The 23,010-nt window shown below is 37.5% G+C and overlaps 1 protein-coding gene across 5 annotated transcripts in view; it reads left to right on the forward strand.

Moving 5' to 3' along the window:
* The window catches only part of LOC113416838 (transducin-like enhancer protein 4), a 159,851-nt gene that overhangs the window by 64,853 nt on the left and 71,988 nt on the right, over positions 1-23,010 (forward strand). For 2 of the 5 annotated variants that reach the window (XM_026674944.2, XM_087957846.1), the window contains 2 exons: positions 4,112-4,186; positions 21,499-21,703. In XM_026674944.2, coding sequence (XP_026530729.1) covers positions 4,112-4,186; positions 21,499-21,703 — 280 coding nt within the window. The remainder of the gene's footprint in view (positions 1-4,111; positions 4,187-21,498; positions 21,704-23,010) is intronic. The other 3 variants (XM_026674952.2, XM_026674960.2, XM_026674968.2) reach the window with 3 other exon arrangements.

A 23,010-nucleotide genomic window follows, 5' to 3' on the forward strand; every position in this document is an offset into this window, starting at 1 on the left:
CTGTATGTATGTAGTTTTATATCAGTTCTTTGAAATTGCTTAAGATTAAATTAAATATGATTAATTTATATCTGGAAGTTTTGTATTTTAATTCTATTTTAAACTCAACTTGACTCAGAACAACTATGAACATTCCTGGTGATCTCTTGGATATATTCATGTAATATTCTGGGTAACAGAAATGGCAATATATTTATTGCCTTTTTCAGGATGTTTCTTTCCCCCCCACTTTCCCAATATTGTTTACATTTGTATTATTCCCTGGTAGTGTTCTGCCTAAATAGACCTAGGCCTAGACTAACTTTAGCTTAGCTTCGGGCCCACCATTGTTTTCCTATTTCCCTATTTTTCTTTCTTTTTAACCTTATTTGGAAACAGCAATACTGAATGAGGCATAATTGTACAACTCTAATATTTATATGCTTTTGGGGAGGGGGTGTCTAAATTTCTTCTTGATGAATTCTCTAGAGAAATATATTTCCTGTAAGGTAGTTACTTTTATATACAGTGCAATGCCCCTGCAAAAGATCTATTTTACTAAAACAGTCTTCTCTAGAATAACAGCATTTCATTGTTTTTCATTATTCTACCAGATATCTCATTTGTCTGCTGTATCTATGTTATTTTATTTGCAGACACTCAATAATTATTGGTTTATAAGCTCTATCCATCGGCTTTTTTGTACAAATAACTGCTGCATGGTGTGTCTACCATGTATGCAAGTAGACTACTTGAGGGCATTTATTTGTGTGAATGAATTAGCAAATATATTACTGAGGAATCTTTGTTTTGCTGTTTTGGCATTTGCATACAATATTGATTTTGTTTGTTAACTATTCCTGATCTGAAAAGAAATATTTCTATGTTTTTAGCATTTACCAATTCCACATGCAGTACATTGGTTTTGCGAGCTGACCAAGATTATTCTCATTTTTTTCTGATCTATGCCTTAATTTCTAACACTTTTTTTCCAGTTTAGAATATGCAAATAGAGAGGAGAGACTCCTATTTCATCATTTAAATATGATGGAGAGATAGACTTGCCATGTGCTGCATCTTAGGACAGTATCTGGAGATTATTTCTTATCCTTGGCAACTCCAAGATGCCTGCTGGCTGGGAAATTCTGGAAGTTGAAGTCCACACATCTTAAAACTCCCAATGTATCTGGGAATATACTGGGAGCTTTAAGATGCGTGGACTTCAACTTCCAGAATTCCTGAGCCAACCAGCACCTTGAAGTTGCCAACAATGAAAAACATTGCCTTAGGACAGCGGGGCAACTATGGCCCCTTTATGATCCATAGACTTCAACTTCCAGAATTTCTAAGCCAGCCATGCTGGTTCAGGAATTCTGGGAGTTGAAGTCCGCACATCTTAAAGGGACCATAGTTGCCCACCTTGCCTTAGGAGGTATGGTTATGGAACATCCATCAGATTTGGAATTATATTTGCTTATTTTTGTGTCTCAAACAGCTTTTAGACAAGCCTTGCTTTCTCTTGGAACACCTATAAAATTTTTGAGACCAATTATATATCTTCATGTTTATTTCTATATCTTGTATCTCTACTTCTTTCTATCTCCTTGATTCGGAGCTGCGGACAGAAAGCAGAAGTGAGCTAGTGTCAGAAACTCAGATTCCTTGTTAGGTTCTGAGGATATGTCTACATCTCTTCCATTTTACCTGGGGATGAGACTTTTTATGTCCCTGTATTGACATGCAGTCAACTGTTGAACCAATTTCCCAACTTTGACTAATGTGTAAGCAGAGATTTGTTCCTCACAGTAAGATAAAAATAATATCAAAAACAATACAATTGTTAAACTAAAAGGTGGAAATTAGAGACAAAAATAGTGCCAAGATTAGAAAGGAATACAAACATAAAGAGAAGATATGAAGAAGAAAATGAGAGTAAATAAAATAAGAGACCAAGAAATAATAGAAACCGAAGGGGCAGTCTTAAAAAAAAAATAGAATGCTTTCCTTATTAGAACAAAATGACAATCCATGGCAACAAAGGTCAGCCTTAATCTTGCCGTGTCATCTTGGCAGGATTTTACATAGTATTTTGTCAATCTTTTTTTTGCGCTTTTCTTAATTCAAGCATTGTGCTTGGTAACGATTTGTGTTTATACATATCATTGACTAATGTATACTGCTAAAACATTAAAATATCTATAGTTTACATTTTATAGTACAAAAATTGAAGTTGCTGATTGGGGGCGGAGGAAAGTAAGTAAAGAATTCTAACAAATAATAGATTATAATTAGAAACTTCAGAAAGCTGAATATGTGAAAATCAGTACAATCGTGTGGAAATTAGATGTGGAATGAACAAGAAATAAATAGAAGCAGGACCCAAGATGTAGAAATACCTCACGAGAAAGAGAAATGGCTCCTTCTGCCTCTTTGGCAAAGTAGGCAATCAACAGGCTTAGTATTTCTATTAAGATCTTGAAGGTAGTAGAGCTGTAGATCTTTGCAGTGCAATAGATCCTTCACATATAAAGCAATTCATTATTCCTCTTCTCAACATATCTGATAAGGATGCCATATGCCCAGTTGCTTCTTTTCTTAAAAGACTTAAGCCTTCCTTCTTTTTTTCTGATGGTGATAGTAGGGCAAAAGTGAAGTTATCTTAGCATTTGGCTGATGGAAAAATTTGTTTCTTTTATAAGTTTAGCTAGATCCCTCGTTCTCCTTGAAACATTGTTCCCTAGATGAAAATCCTAATGTTGTTCTGGTCTTGTAAGGCTTTGAGTCTGTTTTGTGAAATATTCTTCTTAGCTGTTGGATGAATATTGAGCATCAAATCACATTTTCTAACTGAACATATGGTGTTTCTAACTGATCTTTATGAAACAAACTGTGTATGTCTGTTATGGCTTTTAACCAGAGGTGGTATTCAGCAGGTTCTGACCAGTTCTGGAGAACTGGTAGCAGAAATTTTGAGTACCGGCAAATACCACCTTTGACTGGAGATTTTACAGTATCCTTCCCCTACCACGCCCATCAAACCACACCCACAGAACCGGTAGTAAAAAAAAATTGAATCCCACCACAGCTCTTAACCATAGTTGAGAGGAAACTGTAGTTCTTTAGTGGAACTAAAATTATTTATCACAAATATTGTCAGACTCCTTACAAAACTGTAGTTTCTGCAGTTCTTGGAAGGTAGCAAAACTCATGAGAGTTAAAACAAAGTAATATTTAATAATCCCACATCAATTCAACTTTAGCTTACTTATCACTTTTTAAAGGCTAATTCCCATATGGAGAGAGAGAGAGAGAGAATTTTGAGCATTTCATGTTCAAAACATTTTGAACATCTGAACATTTTATTTGGTTAGTAAGTTGTATACATTTCAGGGAAACATGTTTAAAATGGATAACTTATATCCAACAGAGACCAAAACAATTGAAAGGTGAGCAAAGATTCTACATGTAAATGTAGCTGAGCTTCTTCAAGAAGAGTCCAATAGCTGTGTTCTGAGTTAGAATTACGGTTGTAATCATCTTAAATATAGCAAGCTTAATGTTCAGAATGTCAGGATGTTTAAGCTATGCTCTCTTGCTCTTCCACTCCTCTCTATTTTCCTTGCCTTTCAGTTGCTTCAGCTCTTGATTAATTCCTTTGTTGCATAAATAATAGCAAGGCTGGAACAAATTGAACAATATTAAAGCTGAAGAAGCAGGCAGATATCTGAATAGCAGAGAATAAGAACTAATGCATTGTTTGGGGGTGGCGGTTGTTTTCCTAATCATGAACTGGTGGTGAAGCTTTAACACACTTCTTCCTTTCCAAACACATTGTTTTGTTCACAGTATACTGTTGTCTTCAGCCCAGATAGTTGTTATTGCAACCCAAGACAATTATTTTTGGAGTAAAGGGTTGATTGCTGTTGCTTCTATTGAGTTAGCTGAGTTTTCTGTCTGGGAAGTAAATCTGATTAGTCCACCTAGAATTCTTGCTGTTTATGGCACATATTACTTCAAGCCTGCATGCAGTTTTTAGTTTATTTTTAGAGGAGGGAAAAGGAATTAGGAAAAAACTATGCTTAATTCACTAGAAAGCAAATAATTTTATTCTGTTTCTGATCTTCATTTATAGCACCAGCAACAAGTGGTGCAGGCTGTGGAACGTGCCAAGCAAGTGACCATGGCAGAACTGAACGCAATCATTGGGGTATGTGGTCTTTCCATTTTAGTCTTTTAAAAACTAGCTCACATTCTTTTTTTTTACCCAAACAATGTTTTTGTTGTTAGTCCTCCTAGGTAATAGTAGTAATAATAATAACGCATTGGAAACCATTGGACTTAATAATTTGGTTGTATTGCACTGCTGCACTTGCAACAAATTGGCCTTTTGTTCAAACATAGCCTGGACAGTGGAGACTTCCTGACTTCCATTTTGCAATCAGGTCTGCCATTGACCATGTCTCACTTCATTTCCCCAAGCTGCACTTTATAAATGAGTATAAATTCAGAAAATGATTATTAATTTGGTATTGATCTACACCACCGAGGTTGTTGGCTAGATGTATATCTAAGGGGGATGTGTGTGTGTGTGTGTGTGTGTGTGTGTGTGTGTGTGTGTGTATTCATCTTTATTTACCTGAGGTATCCACATTTGTGAGCAGGGTAAGCGTCAGTTGTGATATCAATCTGGAATGCAGCAATGTGAACATGCAGAGGCATTCACAGTGGAAGATCCTGTATAAGATAAGTGGATTTGCAGAAGCCTTGTGTCTCTCATGTTCTGCATTTAATCATCCATTTATTTTTCAAATTGTAATCTATTGCTCAAGCCAAAACTCTCAGGGTGGCTAACTGTAAAAATTCCATGTCAAAGCATAATAAAACATTAATGCAAGACAACATCTTCTAAGAGGAACAAACTATCAGCTACAGAAAATGCATCTGTGTATTTTGGCCCTCAGATCAGACTAATTTTTTTCTTCGCCCGCACAAGTTGTTTAGGGCTGTGGATGCCTTTGGTAAATGAAGAAAAAAGTCCAAAAATAACATCTGTGGAGGATCTTTAATGCATTTCAGACAAGGTTTCCCAAACATGTCATATTCTGTGTGCCTAACAGTTTTCACAAGGTGCATTAAACACACACAGAGGAAGAATTAGAACATGGACCTTAGAAGGAAAAGTTTGATGTGCCAAAAAAAACCCTAGAGCAATGATTCTAAGCCCATTAGGCTGTAAATGGCTGGGCTGTCTTATTAGGATGTTGCAGGAAAGCATATTGCAACTTTGAATTGTATTCTTTTATTTATCTGGAATCATACAATTAAGTATTTTAACTTATCTCTCATTACAATCAGGCCTTATGCCCTCTTGTAATTTGGCATGATAGTGGTTCTTTCTGTATAAGAGGGTTACATTGCTGTAAAATAATTATATTTTGGACTATATACCCATATCTAATTGGCTTTGGATTGGAGAAGTGTGTGCATGTGTGTGTGTGTGTGTGTGTGTGTTGTGTGTGTGTTTTGTGTGTATGTGTAAGCTTTCTTGCAATTTCAGCTATTTGCGTTTGAAAATTACATCCAAATCACCAGCATGCAATTTGTTGGAGAAAGGGCCACATCTAATTTTATGCAACAGGTTGAAAGTTGCACTTTTAAAATGAACAGAATAAGTGCCTATTTTGTGGAAAGTGAGATGTTTAGAGAGTAAAAGGGGTGTCTTAAACATTTGAAAATGTTCCTTTAAATGTCTTCAGAGCCAAAAAGGGCAAATCAACAAAAAAGGCCAAACCTTTTGGCCCTACCCATTATGGAAGGATTCTAGAGGTCCCTAAAGATGATATTAAAGGACTGTATAAGTCCTAGAGGTTGAGAAGATTTGCACAGTGTGTTCAATACAGCACAAAAAACCCCAGGCCCCAAGGGGAAATCAGTTTGTATAGGATATTGTTCAGTTGTAACCAGAACTTTAGCAACAACTTAGAACTGTTACCTCCATGGAGTACTATTTGGACATTTCATTGAAAATCATCAGTTTTTCTCTGAAGTAAGTGGTCTTCAGAATATACTACCATGCACTATCATCCTTAGTGTCCATTTGCCATTATGTTTATATTGACTTTTGATTGTTTAAGAACTGGCATGATTAACTTTAGGATCAACTAGATGAGATTTTTAACCTTATATATTAACTTTAGTGTGAACTGTTATTATTCATTTGTGGCCAAAAAAGCTTCCTTCTCTATACAGAGCATGAGAAATAGTATTTGACTAATACAGAGAGTCCTTGCTTAATGGCCATTCATTTGGCAACTGTTCGAAGTTATGATGGTGCTGAAAAATGTGACTTATGACCAGTTATTATATTTATGATTATAGCATCATCCTCATGGTCATCTGATTACAATTTGGATGCTCAGAAACCATAACACATTTATAATATTCCCCACAATGATATGATTTCTATTTGCAATCTTTCCAGCCAGCTTCAGATAAACAAAGACAGTGAGGAAACCAGCAGGAAGTCACAAGTCATGATCAAATGATATCTTGTTTAATGACTGTGGGTGATCCCCTTAACAACTGGGACTGCTGTAATATGTTCAACAGGATGATCACATGATATTTCACTTAACAACCACTTTGCTTTGGGATGGAGTTGCTTGTCCTAGTTAGGCTTGTTAAGCAACATTGAATGGTTTTCTTAGGGTTTTTATTTTCATTATATTGTGTGATTTGCTAGTACGAAGTTGGGGAAAAAAAACTTATTCAGAAGAATCATAAAATACAGGTGGGAAGAAAAATAAATAATAGTCCATTATTGATGTCTGTAATTATTCAGTTAGGGTTGGCTGTTAGTGTAATGAAGACCATTGTATTGTGCCTTTGTTTTTTTCTCCTGCTTGTATTTTTCCTTTCCCATACAGAACGTACAGAAAAGTCGCTCTTTTAGAAAATGCAGCATATCAAACACACTTTGAAATGCTAATTATTCCATTTACTTTCATTAAAATTCAAATTGTTGAGTGAAGATGTGGATAAGAGTTGGTGAATAATCAATCTGTTGTGAAGATATTCCTTCATTTATGCTTCTTACTTTTAACAAAAAATTAGGAGTGCTCGCTAATCATAGCCAACGGTACTGTTAAAAGCAAGACTTGTTTTTCTTAATAAGCTGTTTGGAGGACTTTTTCCTATCCTTCTGACCACGAGAAAATATCAGCAGTCAATTAAAAAATACAAACAAGGGGAAAGTAACCTTTATGTCCTCTGAAGTGCCCCTTAGAAAGAAGGGGACGAATCAGGTGGAGTAGATTGTATAGAATCCTGAACAAGTTTTCCTATATGTCTTTACTTTCCAATAGGGAGACCAGCAGATGAATAATTTTCCAATTAGGTTTCATTATCTAATAAAACTACATCTATCCAAATATTATTTGGATAAAAGAAATTGCTAAATGTCATTGTAATGTAGTTCTTTTCAGCATAAGTTATGAAAGTGAAAGCTTAGCTTCACTCTAATTTTTAGGCATTAAAATAACTGGGCATTGTTTTAAACTGGGAGTCTGTAGTGTATGACCTTAGATGTATATAGCTTGGTATGTTTTCATATGAAAATTATGCTTTAGAATCAGTTACTATCTTCTCTAAACTGCATCCGTAAATCTATTATGGCGGATATCTCCAAAATTACTTTTAGAAATAGTTAGGTTTTAGATTTTTAACTAAGGGGGTCTTCCATAATCTGCTGCCCATCAGACTCCTCTCCTTGGAGTTGAAACCTAGTAGTTGAAATCCAGCATATCTACTGGACTTGAAATTGGAGAAGATTTTCTCCTTGGCACATATATTTAAATCAAGAAAAAAAGATCCCTAAAGGATATCTAAATATGCTATGAATTTTCCTAAGTATCTATAACCAATGATATTCCATTTATACATTGCTTTGAACGTATTTTCTTTATCTGGGAAAACAAGAGGTAAAAGGTATAAATAATTAGAAGTGTGAGTAAGTTTTTTAAAAGTATAGTTCTCTGTAGTTAAAAATGTATGAAAGAAGGATACAGAACTAATCAAGAATTTGTTTAAAGGAATTCAATCCTGTTTGAATGTGCTACTATCGATCCTTCATAGTCTGATGTTAAAATTTCATGAAACTCAATGAAACACCTTGTTAACTTTACAATATTCTCCCTTCATTGGTAAATGAAGCAAACCACTGATCCATGCTGTTTAAATGCAGAATGCCAAAGTGAACTTGAAATATGGAGAGATGGGTTGATCACTTGACAGTAAACTAGTTGTGCTTAATGGAATGAAACACTTATAATGACTTCTTTTGCAGGTTATGTTCTGTTGAAAATTACTGACAGATTGACACAAGTTAAATATTAGCTGTTCTTGGGTGGGTTTTTTTCTTTTTTGAGAAGAAAAATGATCAGAGGCTGGCTTTAAGATGAAGGCAACAATTATTGGTGAAAACATAGCAATTGTTATTACTGCAGAAGCTATTCTGTTCTATTGTCTGTAGAGTCACCAGGAATAGAACTCAACTTGAGGCAGTTTTCATGATCAGATTAGATGTGTAATATTAGTGTTCCTCTTTTGTTTCTTCACATTTTCAGAACAGCTTATACAGTATATAATTATTTGGTTTTGAGTTTTTCTTCATATAGAAGGATTATTTCTGTTCACAAAACAAGTTGACCATGCAGAAGAAACTTGCTCACGATAAATTCAGAAATATTTTTTTTTATTTTTAATTGATTCCAAACCCGCTGTTTCCTCTTTTCTGATGAATTCCACAAATCCGAAATAAATTTATAGGGGTTATGGGGCAGTCTGAAAAGAACTATGGAAATTAATTAGACTTGTAATTATAATATTGCTGTAGATCCCATTATAACACATTAATTGATTACAGTAAAACATTAGTAAAGTTTTACACTTATTAAAAGCAATGAAACCAGCTAACCTCATCTGTATGATTATGACTTAGGAATGGAGAGGTCACAATATTGGAAGAGTACACATATAGTTTTACATCAGAATTATTATTTTTTTAATTTCAAATGTGCTGGGGCTAATGTGCATGAGTATATTTATTGTTTTCCACAGAAATCTGGTTTGGGACCTGGCTGCACAAAGGTGCAGTTTGTTAACCTAGGGTAGAGTAAGCAGAAGATTGATGAGGATGAATAGGATTCCCTTTGTTATTGGAGGAAATAAATTCTCTAAAGTATTTTTTTCAAATTTCTGGAAAGTATAATATACAGACACACAAACACAGAGACACAGGTACACACAGACAGACACACACACACACACACATATATACACAGTACACTACATATACACATACATATACTGTATACGTGGTCCTCAAAATCCCCATATTTATAGGTCATCTTCAACTTACAACCATTATCTTAGTGACTGTTCGAAGCTAAACTGGCACTGAAAAAAGTGACTTATGACCACTTTTCATATTTACCACTGTTGCAGCATCCCCATGATCATGGGATCAAAATTTGGACATTTGGCAGCTGGCATGTATTTATCACAGTTGCTCTATCCTAGTCACATTTGGAACCTTCTGACAAGCAAAATTAATTGCCAAGCCAGATTCACTTAACAGGCATGAATCTACAGTGATTCAGTTAAAAACTGTGGCAAGAAGGTCATAAAATAGGACAAAACTTACTTAACAACGGTCTCGCTCAGCAACAAAAATGTTGGGCTCAGTTGTGGCTGTAAATATGGGGATTAATCTCCTTGAGGAGAGCAATTTAAATATGTAAAAGGCATTTCCTTATTGAAGTTGTAAGACAGAGTAGCATTTCCATCTTGCTTTCTTAATTTTGAGGCCACAATGACTCCAGGAGGAAGGAATCAAAATCCCTCCCTAAATATCAGGGACAAGGTTTGGAAAAAACAAGCACTGCTAGTGTTCTAATGCCTGCAATACAGAGGTCAAATTGTTTCCTGATTAACCTTTTGTATCATTCCATTTATTTATTCAACTGATTAAATCATGACTGAAGAGGTGTGGGTTTGGGGTTTTTCCATGGGGGTGTATTTTCTAATTGGTCTGCAGTTTTCTTGGAAAGATTTTGGAAGTGGTTTGCTATTGCCTGCTTGATAGAGCAAGATGAGAGAATTCACAACACGGTGGATTCTAACTTGGTGTTTTACCCACTACACCAAAACTGCTCTCAAATAAGTTTGAACTATTGTTGAAAGGTTCTGAGAAAATTAAAATTAGGGAGAATGTTTGCCTGATGAAAAAATGTTAACAAACTGATACAGTTGTGTTTCTCCTCAAGAGAATTAAGCTGGAAGCAAGAAGCTGCAGTTCATATCAGTTATACATGTTAAATTAACTCTTACAGCATTTGGCAAACTTAGTATGATGGTTTCTGAAAATAGAAAAGGAGTTGAAATTTTATATGTCTTGTGTGAAAGAATACCAATATCTCTTCTGAAATCTTAAAATTTCAGTGTTGTCGATTGAAATTTTACAGGATCTCAAAGAAAGATAGATACATTTTATAAGAATGGCAATCTTATTAAATTTCAGCCGTTTCTGACTTTGAATGCTGTTTGAATATGTGATTTATTCAAAGGTTAAAAGAAAATAAACAATAAAAATGAAATATGAAGTAAGGTACCTTTTTTTTTTTGCATTGTCTGACTTACTCTTGACTCTTAATTGACTAGACAAGTCTCTGCATTTTTCCTGGCATCATTTTTGGAAGTGGTTTACAGCATGAGCTATAATAGATAATTGAAAGAGAAGGAGATTTAGGGAGGTCACTCTTATCTTTGGGGCTTGTCACTCTGCTCTTTCCTCATCAATATTTACCCTCGCCAAACAAAGAATGATTTTTTTCCTCTTCAGCGTGGTTTAATTTCACAGGTTTTTTTTTCCCCAGTTTTGTGGTGTAAATTATTTTTATTAGTTTTATTCTTGTATTTTTATGGTTTTAAAAATATGTTAAAATAACAACACATAACTTCCCAGATTGGGTGGGACTTCAAATATATATTCAGAGACAGAATATTCTAATTGCCACTAGATTCAGTCAAAAGCAGCAAAATCTCCTAGATCAGCCATAATTGTACTTCTTAATGAGAAGAATAATTTATTTATTTATTTGGCAACATCAAAAGAGAGACTGGACGGCTTACATTTTAAAACAAAACAATGATCTGTAATGTACAAAACACATTGGAAAGTATACAAAAGCAATGAAATATCCACAATAGAAGAGTGGATTATAAAATTAACTAAACTTGCATAAATGGCAAAATTGACCAGTTTGATGAGAAAAAATGACAAAAATATTTTTGAAATATGTCTGACATACAAGTAGACACTTCCAGTTTTTATTATTTATATGGTGGCCTACTAAAGACAAGTATTTCTGAACCTGTTTATCACGGAGAGAAATATAACTAAAATGTAAGAACCAGGTATGCAGTGATGTTCCAAAAAATACAATTTAGCACCAGAAGTGCTGAACCTCAATTTTTAGCAGTGACACTTTAATGATAGGAAGCCTGCAAAATTATTTGCTATCAATTGTGAAGGCAATAACAAGCCTTGGTGGTTTTTCACACTCTCTGTATTAAGTGCTTTCAGAATGACAGCGTAAACTGTGTTAGAGAACTCCAAGGAAGTAAAACTGATTAAAATGTTCATGCTTGAATGGTGCTGATGGAATAGTTCATTTGGACTTTCTCTACCTCCTGCAGCTCAAGCTGAAATATTAAAATTCAGTGGATTTAAATCTCTCTTCCCTAAGCTCAGGGAAAAAAAACATTACATTTTAATAGGTTTTAAACTCATAATTCACTGGTTTGGAGCAGTGCTATTAAATCTATTTAAATATTACTTGTATTACTAAGGAAATGATTTAAATGATTTTGCCTATACTATTTCTGATTTGTATATGAATAATTGTGTGTGTGTGTGTGTGTGTGTGTGTGTGTGTGTGTGAATGTATCATTTTAAAAAAACATCATTCTGCCTGGGGTATTTTTTTCCCAGTGTTTTGCTTTATGAATTTAAAATATAATGATTTGAAACATGTTTAAGAATTGCTAAAAACTTTATAATAATTCTCCCTTCATATGGCACAATGATTAGCTGAAGGAATTTATATTTCTTACTGATTCACTAGTTGTCAACATATCCATTTCATGCAAGAGAAAGCAGTGGGTCCCCCATTTTGTAAGGTTTTCTGCTTCTTTAACAAGTAGCCATCGGTCATAGCTTTCACCAGGCTGGGCTAAATGTGACAGTCAAATGGACAATACATTATCTTAGCTTGATAAATTTGAGCTTTGGGAGGGAATAGAAACCTTTGGATGCTCATGTGGGATAGATAAGTGCATAGACATTCTAATAAAAACTTAGCATCGGTGCCTGCTATTATCCCCAAGGTGCCACTGGTCCGTGGCTCATGCTGCTAAATGCTAATGCATTTTTGTACTGGTGCTTAACACAGGAAGGGATTTCTGTCTCTGTGTGTGAAAGGATTGCCTTTTGCTTTTCAAATGAGTTTACTCTTTGGGTCTCTGGTCTGAAACAAAGGTTAAGAAATAAAGGCTAGGCTTTTGGTTGGCATAATTTGGCATAGCTCCATTGGTTTCATTTGATTTCTCCCGGTTGAGAGTGTCTGCTCCTGAATCTGTACTAGGGCAGAGAATTTGATTGTGCCCGCTGATTCAGAACATTTTGATTTAATGTGGAAGGGAAGGAAGGGAAAACCACTTTTTTTTCTCTCCTTCAAATATGGATGGTTAAATCTGACTCTGTTTAGTGAAGTCATTCCCACCAAATGTGCATGTTTTTAGAGCTACCACTTTTCCGAATCAGAGAAAGTCTAGGGTAAATTAGTAATAGACTATGACCTCTGTGCAGTGATTACTTATTTTCCTGGCTTTTTATTGTTTGATCAAAGACTCTGCTTATATTACACTGTGCTTGTAGTTTTAAAGCTGTACAATAAACTGGCCACCTGTTGTATACTGTACACAGATTGCTGTGATGGCAAGTCCAAAAAGAGGCTTGGCTTAATGAGGTACCTACTTCATGTTATTGTTGTTTCCACATTGTAAGCAATGTCAAAATATATCTTATTTAATCATAATACTTACTGTGCATGGAACAGGAATGATAACTTGGCTCAGATTGGCCCTGGGATTGGTTATTATGTGATTCGGTACCTATTTCTGTTGATTCTGTTTCTTTGAATGCAGCATAAATCGGCTTAATGCATTCTTGATGAATCCCATTTTTTTCCCAGTGAGCTTTATTTATCCTCTGTTTCATTCTTATTAACTTGAAAGCAATGATTGTTGGGTGATGAAGCTTTCTGAAACTGCTTCATTTGTGGTGATACTAATACGGTGTAAAGAGGATATAAGTTCTCAATAATCTAGTTCCTGATATTGTTGTATTATGTATGTGGATTAATGTTATCTAGAACAGGGTTGTCCAACCTTAGTAACTTGGGAGACCTGTGGACTTCCACTCCCAGAATTCCCCATCCAGATATGCTTTTCAAATGAGTGAAATGCTGGCTGGAGAATTTTGGAAATTGAAGTTTACAAGTCTTTAAATTACCAAGGTTGGACATGATCTAGTACATTTTTTAAAAGTGTAATGCCTACTTTAATGTAATTTTGACACCAAGTACCTTTTTGTTTTCCATTACTTTTATGTGTAAGTTTCTTCTATTTTTCCACTGTTCAAGCATGCTTTATTTTTCCTGGTGATTTGTATTTTAATCCTTATTTAATTTATACCCTATATTTAATCTTGCTTTTGTTCTCCATGTGAGCCATTGTGAAAACTTGGTTATGGAAAGGAGTGCCTGTAGTTACATTTAAAACCCAACCAAACAAACAAAGATATGCCTGCTTTTATTGATTTTTCACTTTGCCTTTGCTTACTTTAAGAAAGCTTTGTCCATGAGTTTTTTCTCCATTGTGTAAAGAGAAATTGAAGTGAAACCATCTGTTTTTTTTCTTTTTCTCAAAAATTCAGCCCTACTGAAAAAAATAAGTAACATAATAAAAATGACCCATTTAGATTCTTAAGGAAAGCAAACAATTGGGACAAACTGTTTAGCTCAATTACTTCAGTAAACCCAAATAGAAAGGTTGAGCAGAATATTTTTTTTTCAGATTGTATATTCCCAGATACAGGTTTACACACATGCATGATCAATATTCATTTTTTTTGTTCCATGATGATCTCATATTTGAGATTATTGGCTTTAAAACTGAAACATGTATTTCTATATCATGATTTTCACCCCTTCCAGACTGAAATAGTATTATTTTAAAAAAAATAATGCATAATAATTTCAGCGTCACATGAAATAGTAGGGAGCCATAACAGCTCTCTGTGAATCTCCCCCCACCTCTTGTAGCCAGAGATTTGAAAGAAAGAGGTAATGTCAGTTTTGTTCTGGACAGATTTAAAGGAACAGAAGAATTCTTGCCAATTCTACGTATACAGTATAATACAGCAACTCAGATGATTTATCTGTGACAAATTTTGGTACTAAGATGGGCTATAGCAATAGCACTTAGACTTATATACTGCTTCACAGTGCTATGATGACCCGGGTGCGCCCCAAAGGCAACACAGTCAAATAAGCAAGAAGAGTCCCTTTATTATCTCCAACTTTGCCCCCATTGTCCAGGTTACCTTCGGCTGGAGAAAATTCAGTCCAAAACCAAATACATACAGACTGTAACTAAAAATCCAAACAAACCAAGCTGCAGTAATTAACTTGCTAGGGCAGAAAAAGGAATTTCAAACTTGAAAGCACGGCAAAACTCACACAGTTGGGAAGACGCCAGGAACACAGATAAGCCACAACAAGACCAGAGAAACTCACTATTTGCTCCCAACAGTTTGCTGTGCGCAGCTTCCCTTTTTAAACACTGTGTTCCCAGCTGCACCTAATTAAGGGAATCAGGGCCCTTTCCTCCCCGTAAACCATGCAACCCATGTTGCTCCCTTCTCCATTCCTCACTGCATGCCCTAGGATGAAGAGGACATGGGCTCTGCCCAGCCAGACTTTGCCCTTCCCCAGTTTTTTCCACAGCCAACGGAGCCACACTCCCACTCCCTGTCAGCTGTTCGGCCTCCCCCTCCGAATCAGATTCTGACAGGGGCATGACAGTGCTTTACAGCTCTTGCTAAGCAGTTTACAGAATCGGCATATTGACCCCAACAATATGGCTCCTCATTTTACTGACTTTGGAAGGATGAGAGGCTGAGTCAACTTTGAGCCAGTGAGAATTAAACTGCTGGCATTTGGCAGAATTAGCCTGCATTCTAACCACTGCTCCATCATCGCTCTTTGATCAAACTAGTCATCAAATTATGCCCTTCCTAAGATTCACAGTTCCTCATGCCAGGCAGTACTAGCCGGGTTATGTACTTCTCTAAAAACAACAGCCACATTGATTGTGGCAAAGATAAGGGAACTGAATCAACTTGTTCTGTATGTAAATCTCTGACACCTGTTAATCAAGTTAGTATTGGACAGAGGAGCCAGATGGCCCAAACAAGTTTGCAAAGCTGTATCATAGATGAGAAAAAAATCAGTCATCCAACAACACAGCATCTCCTTGGCTGAAGAAAACCCAATCAGGCATTTCTTAGATAATTAACACGTGAGTAAAGGATAAAACAGTCAGACACAGATTTACATGCTCCTTTACTTTCTGTATGCTGACGTTGAGCATCTGCAGTGATGAAACTTTCCCATTCATATAGATTTTCCCATATAATTTGAAAAGTAGAAAGCTAGGGTTGTAACTTTCATCTGAAAAGTGAAAAGCAGCCTTGACTTGCAGCGTCAGTAGGAGCTACATATTAAAACATTGCCTGGAGAAAGAGTAAAGTATTGTTAGCTAAGTGGGTTTTTTTTCCCTACACAAAAGTCATACACAGCAATTGTGTTTTTCCATAGATAAAGTCTGTGTTGTGCAACTTGACTGTTGCATGGTGTTTGAGATTGGGACATGCTCTTATCTAGAAATACTACTAAAAATAGTCATTTGATGATGATGATTTTTTAGTTCTCCTGAGCTCTGCCAGGAATGATTTTGGGAAAGATGTGATAATTTACTTCTAATATCTAAGGGGGCATTGCATTGGAGGCCATGACCTGTTCTCTGTCATGCCAAAGAGCAAGACATGGAATAATTTTCTCAGATTACAAAAGACCAAATTCTGTTTGAATGTTCAGAAGTCTTTTTAGTGATAAGAGCATATTAATAGGGGAACCAACTCCTTAACAAGGTAGTAGATTTCATCCAGTGCAGCCCGCCCTCGATTTTTGACCACAGTTGATCCCAAAATTTCTGTAGCTAAGCGAGACAGTTGTTAACTGAATTTTTCCCCATTTTATAACCTTTCTTGCCATGGTTGTTCAATGAATCACTGCAGTCGTTAACTTAGTAGGGCGGTTGTGAAGTAAATCTGGCTTCCCCCATTTTCTTTGCTTGTCAGAAGGTCGCTTAAAGATTAATCACATGACCCCGGGACTCTGTGGCTGTCATAAATATGAGTCAGTTGCCAAGCATCTGAATTTTGATCACGTGACCATTGAAAAATGGTCATAGGTCACTTTTTTCAGTGCCGATGTGACTTTGAACAGTCACTAAATGAACTGTTGTAAGCCGAGGACTACCTTTATATACCATCAGAGGTTAGACAGTATTGTGTGGGGGATGCCTTACACCAGGGGTCCCCAACCACCGGGCCCCGGACCGGTACCGGTCCGTGGATCATTTTGTACCGGGCCGCCTACTTTGCTTGGGCGCCGCCATCTTGTTTCGATGGCGCTTGAGAAAGTGCTTCCGGGTGAGCTTGTCGGTCGTCAGTTGGATGGAAAGCGGCGTTTGGGTGCTGAAGGAATCCTCACGCCTTAGTTTCGTTGAGGGGGGGCGGCTTCAAACGAAGAGCCGTCCCGATGGCGGTGGAGTCTCACGTTACTCAGGAAGAGATTAAGAAAGAGCCCAAAAGCCCATCGACCGCGAGAAGGTACAAAGGAGGAGTTGAAGGTGGCGGGGAGAAGCGGGGGACGGCTGGCTGGCCAGTCGCTCAGCTCGCCTTGCCTTGGTCGTGCGTGCTGATGCCGGTACTGGTCCGTGGATCATTTTGTGATGCCGGTACCGGTCCATGGTACAAAAAAGGTTGGGGGCCACTGCCTTACACAGAAACCTCTCTGTACTGAGCTTTGGTGTTTGCTGGTCTAAATATCCCCATTCAATCTGTGATTGTAAGAGTGCATAATTTCTGCTGATAGGATTTTGATTCAGTATTCTGGATTAAAGTGCATCCAGCTTTCTAGTCCTAGTTTACCTTGCTGTTTCCATAACACTTTCCAGGTTTCCTTATTATTGCGCCTTACCCATCTAATATTCATATTCCTACCCTCCCTTTGTAGCTGTTTTCATATGCAGCGTGATTTGAATCACAATACCGTTGAGAATATATTTAATTGGATGTTGCTCCTCTTTTTCCCAGCAGTGAGGAAAGGATGTACATACAGCATGTATGTGGGTTGAGATATGAAGTGAGGTCTCTGCAAGATTAATTTGTCAGTTAACGGTAAAGTGTCTTTGAGTTGGAACAGGGTGTTAGGACTGTTTGGATAATGGCAATAAGCTTTCAGGGTCTGTAAGGGGGAAAGCACTGGCTGGAAAATATCCAATAGAAACCTGAATACTTTCCAGGAAAATTGGCTTCTGAATGTGCTGACTCCAACTAGAGAACATTATCAGCTAATTTGTCTGTAGGATATTGTTGTTTTTTTTAAATTCGTTAACTTTTTAGATATGGGCAGAAGGCATCATCCAAACTTCTGTTTTCAATATTTCAGATTTCACTTTAGGAAATGACAGTAAAATCAATGTTAAAAACTTTTAAAGATTCTTTTCCCCTTCGTATGCTTTTCCTTCAAATATACCAAATGTCAGCCTGGTTTATTATTTCTAGATTTCTGTACCTAGGGATGGAATGAATTGCATGCCATGCACTGATACTTAGATATTTATGAATGCATTTAAGCTCTCTTGTCAAATATGAAAGTTGCGCGGAGGGAAAATTGAACATATTTCTTTTAAAATACTTCAAAATATTTATTATTTATTGAAAACATGGTGTAACTGCTCATCTTACATTGAATTTTGGGCATCTCCCAATCAGCAATAAAAACAACGTAACTCATATTATCTATTAAAAACATGAGCATTAAAAAACTGGCATGAAAGTTAAGCTTCCAAAATTCTTATTAAAGCCTTTCATCCACCTCACCCTATCCTATCACTCGGAGGAAAAGCCAGATCTTAAGTGGTTTCTGAAAGGCTAGGAGGATAGAGGCTTGCCAAACTTTAAGGGAAAGGGTATTTCACAAAGCAGGGTCTATCATGGAAAAGATACACTTTCTGGATCCCATAAGGTAGCAGTGTTTAAGGGAATGGTCTAGGAACATACCCTCCCTATCTGGACCAGTAGGAAAAATAGATGCCTTTAGGGAGAGATGGCCGCTGGCCTTGTGCCGCATAGGGTGTTATAGGTAATAACCTGCACCTTGAATTGTACCCAGAGGGAAACTGGGAACTAGTGCAACTCACACAACAGAGATGTCATATGGGTAAACCCATCACTTCATACACTTCATTCACTTTCTGGGTCAGTTGTAGGTATCATGTGGTGTTCAAGGGCAGCCCCATGTAAACTGCATTGCAGTAATCCCAACTGGAATGGCTGTCCAGATTTTTTTTAAAGATAAAATATGCCATGCTTAATGTGCCCCTTGGTTTAAATGTATTACTTAAAACATAAACGATTGCCTTTGTATCATCCATACTTTCCAAGACAATTATAAACCATTTAATCATCTTGTAGAACAGTGGTCCCCAACCTTTTTTGTACCAGGGACCGGTTTCAAGCAGAAAATTTTTGCAAGGACGGGGGGAGAGAGAAGGAGGGGGGCTTTTCCTGTCGCCGCAGCTATTCCGAAGCGCCGTTTCACCCCCACCCCCACCCCGCCCGCCCGCTTCAATCCACAGTGTCCCGTTCTGCCTGCCTGCCTGCCTGCCTGCCTTAGTTTCTGGTTGTTTGGGAGCAGCTTCGGCTGAGAATAATAACTATTCGCCTCTTTTACTCAGCCGAAGCTGTTCAGATTCAACCATTAACGAAGGCAGGCAGGCAGGCAGAACGGAGCACTGGGTTGAATCCAGCAGCAGCAGGCGGGCGGGCGAGCGGGCGGACGGGGTGGGGTGGGGAGAAACGGCGCCGGCGACAGGAAAAGCCCCTGCTTCTTTGAAGCAGTTTCTTCCTGTGCTGGTGGAGGAGCGAGAGAGACTGAGAGAGCTGACCCAGAGAGAAGGACAGGCCGGTTGCTTCCTCCCTCCGCTTCTTTCATTTGTGTCCTTGATCCCTGATCCCAGCAGCATTCACCGAAGGTGAAGAAAGCCGCCATTTTTTTAAAAAAATTCTTTGCGGCCCGGTAGAGAGTGCTCCACGGCCCGGTGCCGGTCCGCGGCCCGGTGGTTGGGGACCCCTGTTGTAGAATACACTTATTCTACAAGAATAACAGAAGGAAGGAGAAGGAACAATCGAAAGGTTGCTCATGATGGCGATTATGATCAGCCCATAAAAATGGAACAGTGGTGAATTATGGGAAGAATAAGGTGAAATTCTTGAGTCAGTAAAAACCGAAAAACCGTCCTTGGACTGCAATTAGGTGAAGGGTTGGAAAAACCCAATATAATATTTATGCATTATTGACTAGAGCAGAGGAGAGTGGAATGTATGGTTTTGAATTGATAGTAGGACGGGCTGATTTAATGGAGCAGAAATACTTAAATTAAATACTTAAATTCATATCTTTGAAATATTGGCCTGGTAATTCTGCTGGTGTTTTAAAGTTTAATATTAATTTGAATAGATGCCCACTGTTGGCTAACTTTAGAAAATTTGGCTTGAATTTATTTCTTTGGATAAAGCATACACTTTCATTTAAACAAAAACTAAGCACTGATTAATCTTTCCCAAACTTGAGAATAATGTTGGCTTGACAGATTGTAAACCCAATTATGGGGTGTTTTTGTTTTTTTAAAAAAAACCAATTCCAGATAAAAGAAGGGTCCAATTAAATGCCCTTCTTTCTAGTTATGAATTTGAAGGGCAGAAGAAAAACGAACATGTGGAGAAAATTGGGAGAGTTTTGAAGCAAAGGAGTGTGTGGGTTTTTTTTTTAATGTATAGCGAGACAGTTGTTGGCTCTCCTTTGAAAACAGTGTTAAAACAGGAAGGAAGGAAGGAGAGACAGCAAAATGAGACTTCATTTGTTTAAAAAGCATGGTTTGGGAAAGCAAAAGCCAATCTTTAAAGTCATCTTGTGAATTACTGTAGGTGCAAGTGTGAAGTGAAAGAGTTCCCTGTTCGGGGAGATTGAGTGTGACATAAACCCTCCCTCCACCCACCTTCCTTCCCTTCCTCCTACCCTCCTCTCCTTCAGCAGCGACATCAACAAACCATCTAGGCCACAATGGTTAGTACAGCAGAGAGCTTGAAGCAGCTTGGGCTGAGGTCAAGCACTCCAATTCTAACCTCTCAAGGGCTTTCTCTATGTGTTGCCAATGTACTGGTAAAAATGACTTTAAACTCTTGTCAGCGCAGCTACTGGTGCATGCATCGCAGTCCCACTCAAATAAACCTGTCACAACACAGAGTCAGCAGCTAGAGAAGAGTACAAGGGCAGGCCTCTAGCTTTTCATTCGAGCATCACTAAACGTGCACAGAGTGCCCAATTATTTCAGCATTATTGAGCAAGCCTACAGGAGGACCCAAGCCTTGCTACATTAGATTTTCTTTAGTAATTTGCTCAAGTACCACTGAGGACACTTAAAGGACTTTAAACGGTGGCTGCAACCAGTTTCCTTTTCTGGATTGTTAATTCAGGTTTCCTTTTTTTCAAATTAACTCTTGCTGCATGCTGGGTGGCTGCTTGGGGAGAACAGCTTAATGCTTGCTTCCTCCATTTTCAGCTTTCTTTTTCCTTCAATAAATAAATAAATTAAAAGCAAAACTTAATGGCTGCCTTGATAGTCAACTTGTGTTTTATTTTCCTATTTCTCCCCCCCCCCGCCAAATAATATAATAGAGTGAATAACAAGGCCTCCCCCTAATCTTGACTGGAGCCAGAGTTATTATTTAAGGCAGGCGTTCAGAGGTAATGCGTTGCATTAAACTTTGGTTATAAGCATCGGTCACCTCCATTCTTTATTCTCATGTACACCGTGTTTCTGTCCTTTTGTTTCTTCAAGGGTTGGAATAATTAGTAGAAAATCGGGATCATTGGTTAGTTGACAGCCCTTGAAGACGTATGAGTCCAGGACCTGCACATAGTTAACCACGCTGAAAGTTGGTTAACTATGAAACAAATGCAATAACTCTTGTTTAATTTTTCACAGCAGCAGCAACTCCAGGCCCAGCATTTATCACATGGACATGGCCTTCCAGTGCCTCTCACTCCACATCCTTCCGGATTGCAGCCACCCACCATTCCACCCATTGGCAGCAGTGCGGGCCTCCTAGCCTTGTCAAGTGCCCTCGGGGGGCAGTCTCACCTTCCAATCAAAGATGAAAAGAAGCATCACGATAGTGATCACCAAAGAGGTAAGACTTGTTTTCTAGGTTTCAGCTTTCAGAGAAAGTTGCTTCAGATGTTAAAAGGTACAAGGTCCTTGCCAGGTTCCTTGGTTTGTTTGTTTTTCACTTGCCACCTTTGTCTTTCCTTCTGCTGTAACTGTCTAGTGCAGTCCTGCTGTCCATCTGAGTTGGGAAGGATGCAGCTGTAGTTCAAGATAGCCAAAAGAATCCAGATTTGGAAAGGGCATTCTTTTAGTTCTCCATTTGTCTATTTGAGACTCTATGTTTTGGGGCAGAGCCCTGCCTACTTAATGGAGAAAAGCTAAGGGTGCATCTTGATTATTCTAAAGCTTAGTTGGTCTGTAAGTGGAACTGAAGAGAAAGTGGCATTCTTCTCTACAAATGCCCAGCCTGTTTTAATAATGGGGGGCAGTCAACATGCACTAGATCACTTTTTTTCTGCAGTGTTTAGGACCATAAAATAAATTGGGAAGAGCTACAAATTCTTTAAAGTTCCATGACATTGAAAAGCCCTGATCCTACCCATTGAAGGGGTTTCTCTCTGACTTTGGATTCCTCCACTGAGATTAGAATCATATTTCCAACTTTAAATGGTGTTCCTGTGAGACATAAAGACTGTCCCATGTCCCATTCGGCTTCATACAAAATCTCTGTAAGCTGCTATGGCATCTTTTGAAACTGACTTCATTTTTCAAGGACTGATCTGGGTCAGCCTTACTTGAACAATTCTTATTCTTCCTCCACAGGAGAAACTAGTCAATAACCACCAGTTATTATGTTCATGTGTGCAACAGGGTTAGTTAATATACAATGGCTAGATTAAAAAAAAAACCTGTGAATTGTCTAACTGAAAAAGAAGCCATGTTTAGTTCCACGACAATGGAATAACGGAGGAGGAAAAAAGTACCAGGAAAACGTGATCATAAATAAACCACTGTATCTCATTGTGTGTAATTAAATAACTGTGACATTTTGGTGTTTTATAATACATAGGTGACAGTTTTGGAAGGGTAGTGTTATTAAACATTAAAAGTTGAACAGGCCTATGTGCTAAGAAATAAGGATCAAATACAGAAGTAAGAAGCATGCAACTGGTTTATAATTCTCTCTGAAAAAGATGCTCACCCTATATAATTTTGTGCTGCTGCTATAGCATCTTTCAAAGGCACTTGATCGACCTGTTATGGTTAATGGAACCAACTTTAAACATTGGTTGTGTGCACTTATTAATTAACTTTATAACAAACGTAATATCTTTGCCATTTATTTTTTTAATGGTGATTAAGGCTGTGGTGTGTTTTTGGAGCTAAAAG

Source organism: Notechis scutatus, chromosome 2, assembly GCF_049901735.1.
Source record: "Notechis scutatus isolate UNSWTSFEM ecotype Mainland chromosome 2, rNotScu1.2, whole genome shotgun sequence".
NCBI classification, from domain to species: domain Eukaryota; kingdom Metazoa; phylum Chordata; class Lepidosauria; order Squamata; family Elapidae; genus Notechis; species Notechis scutatus.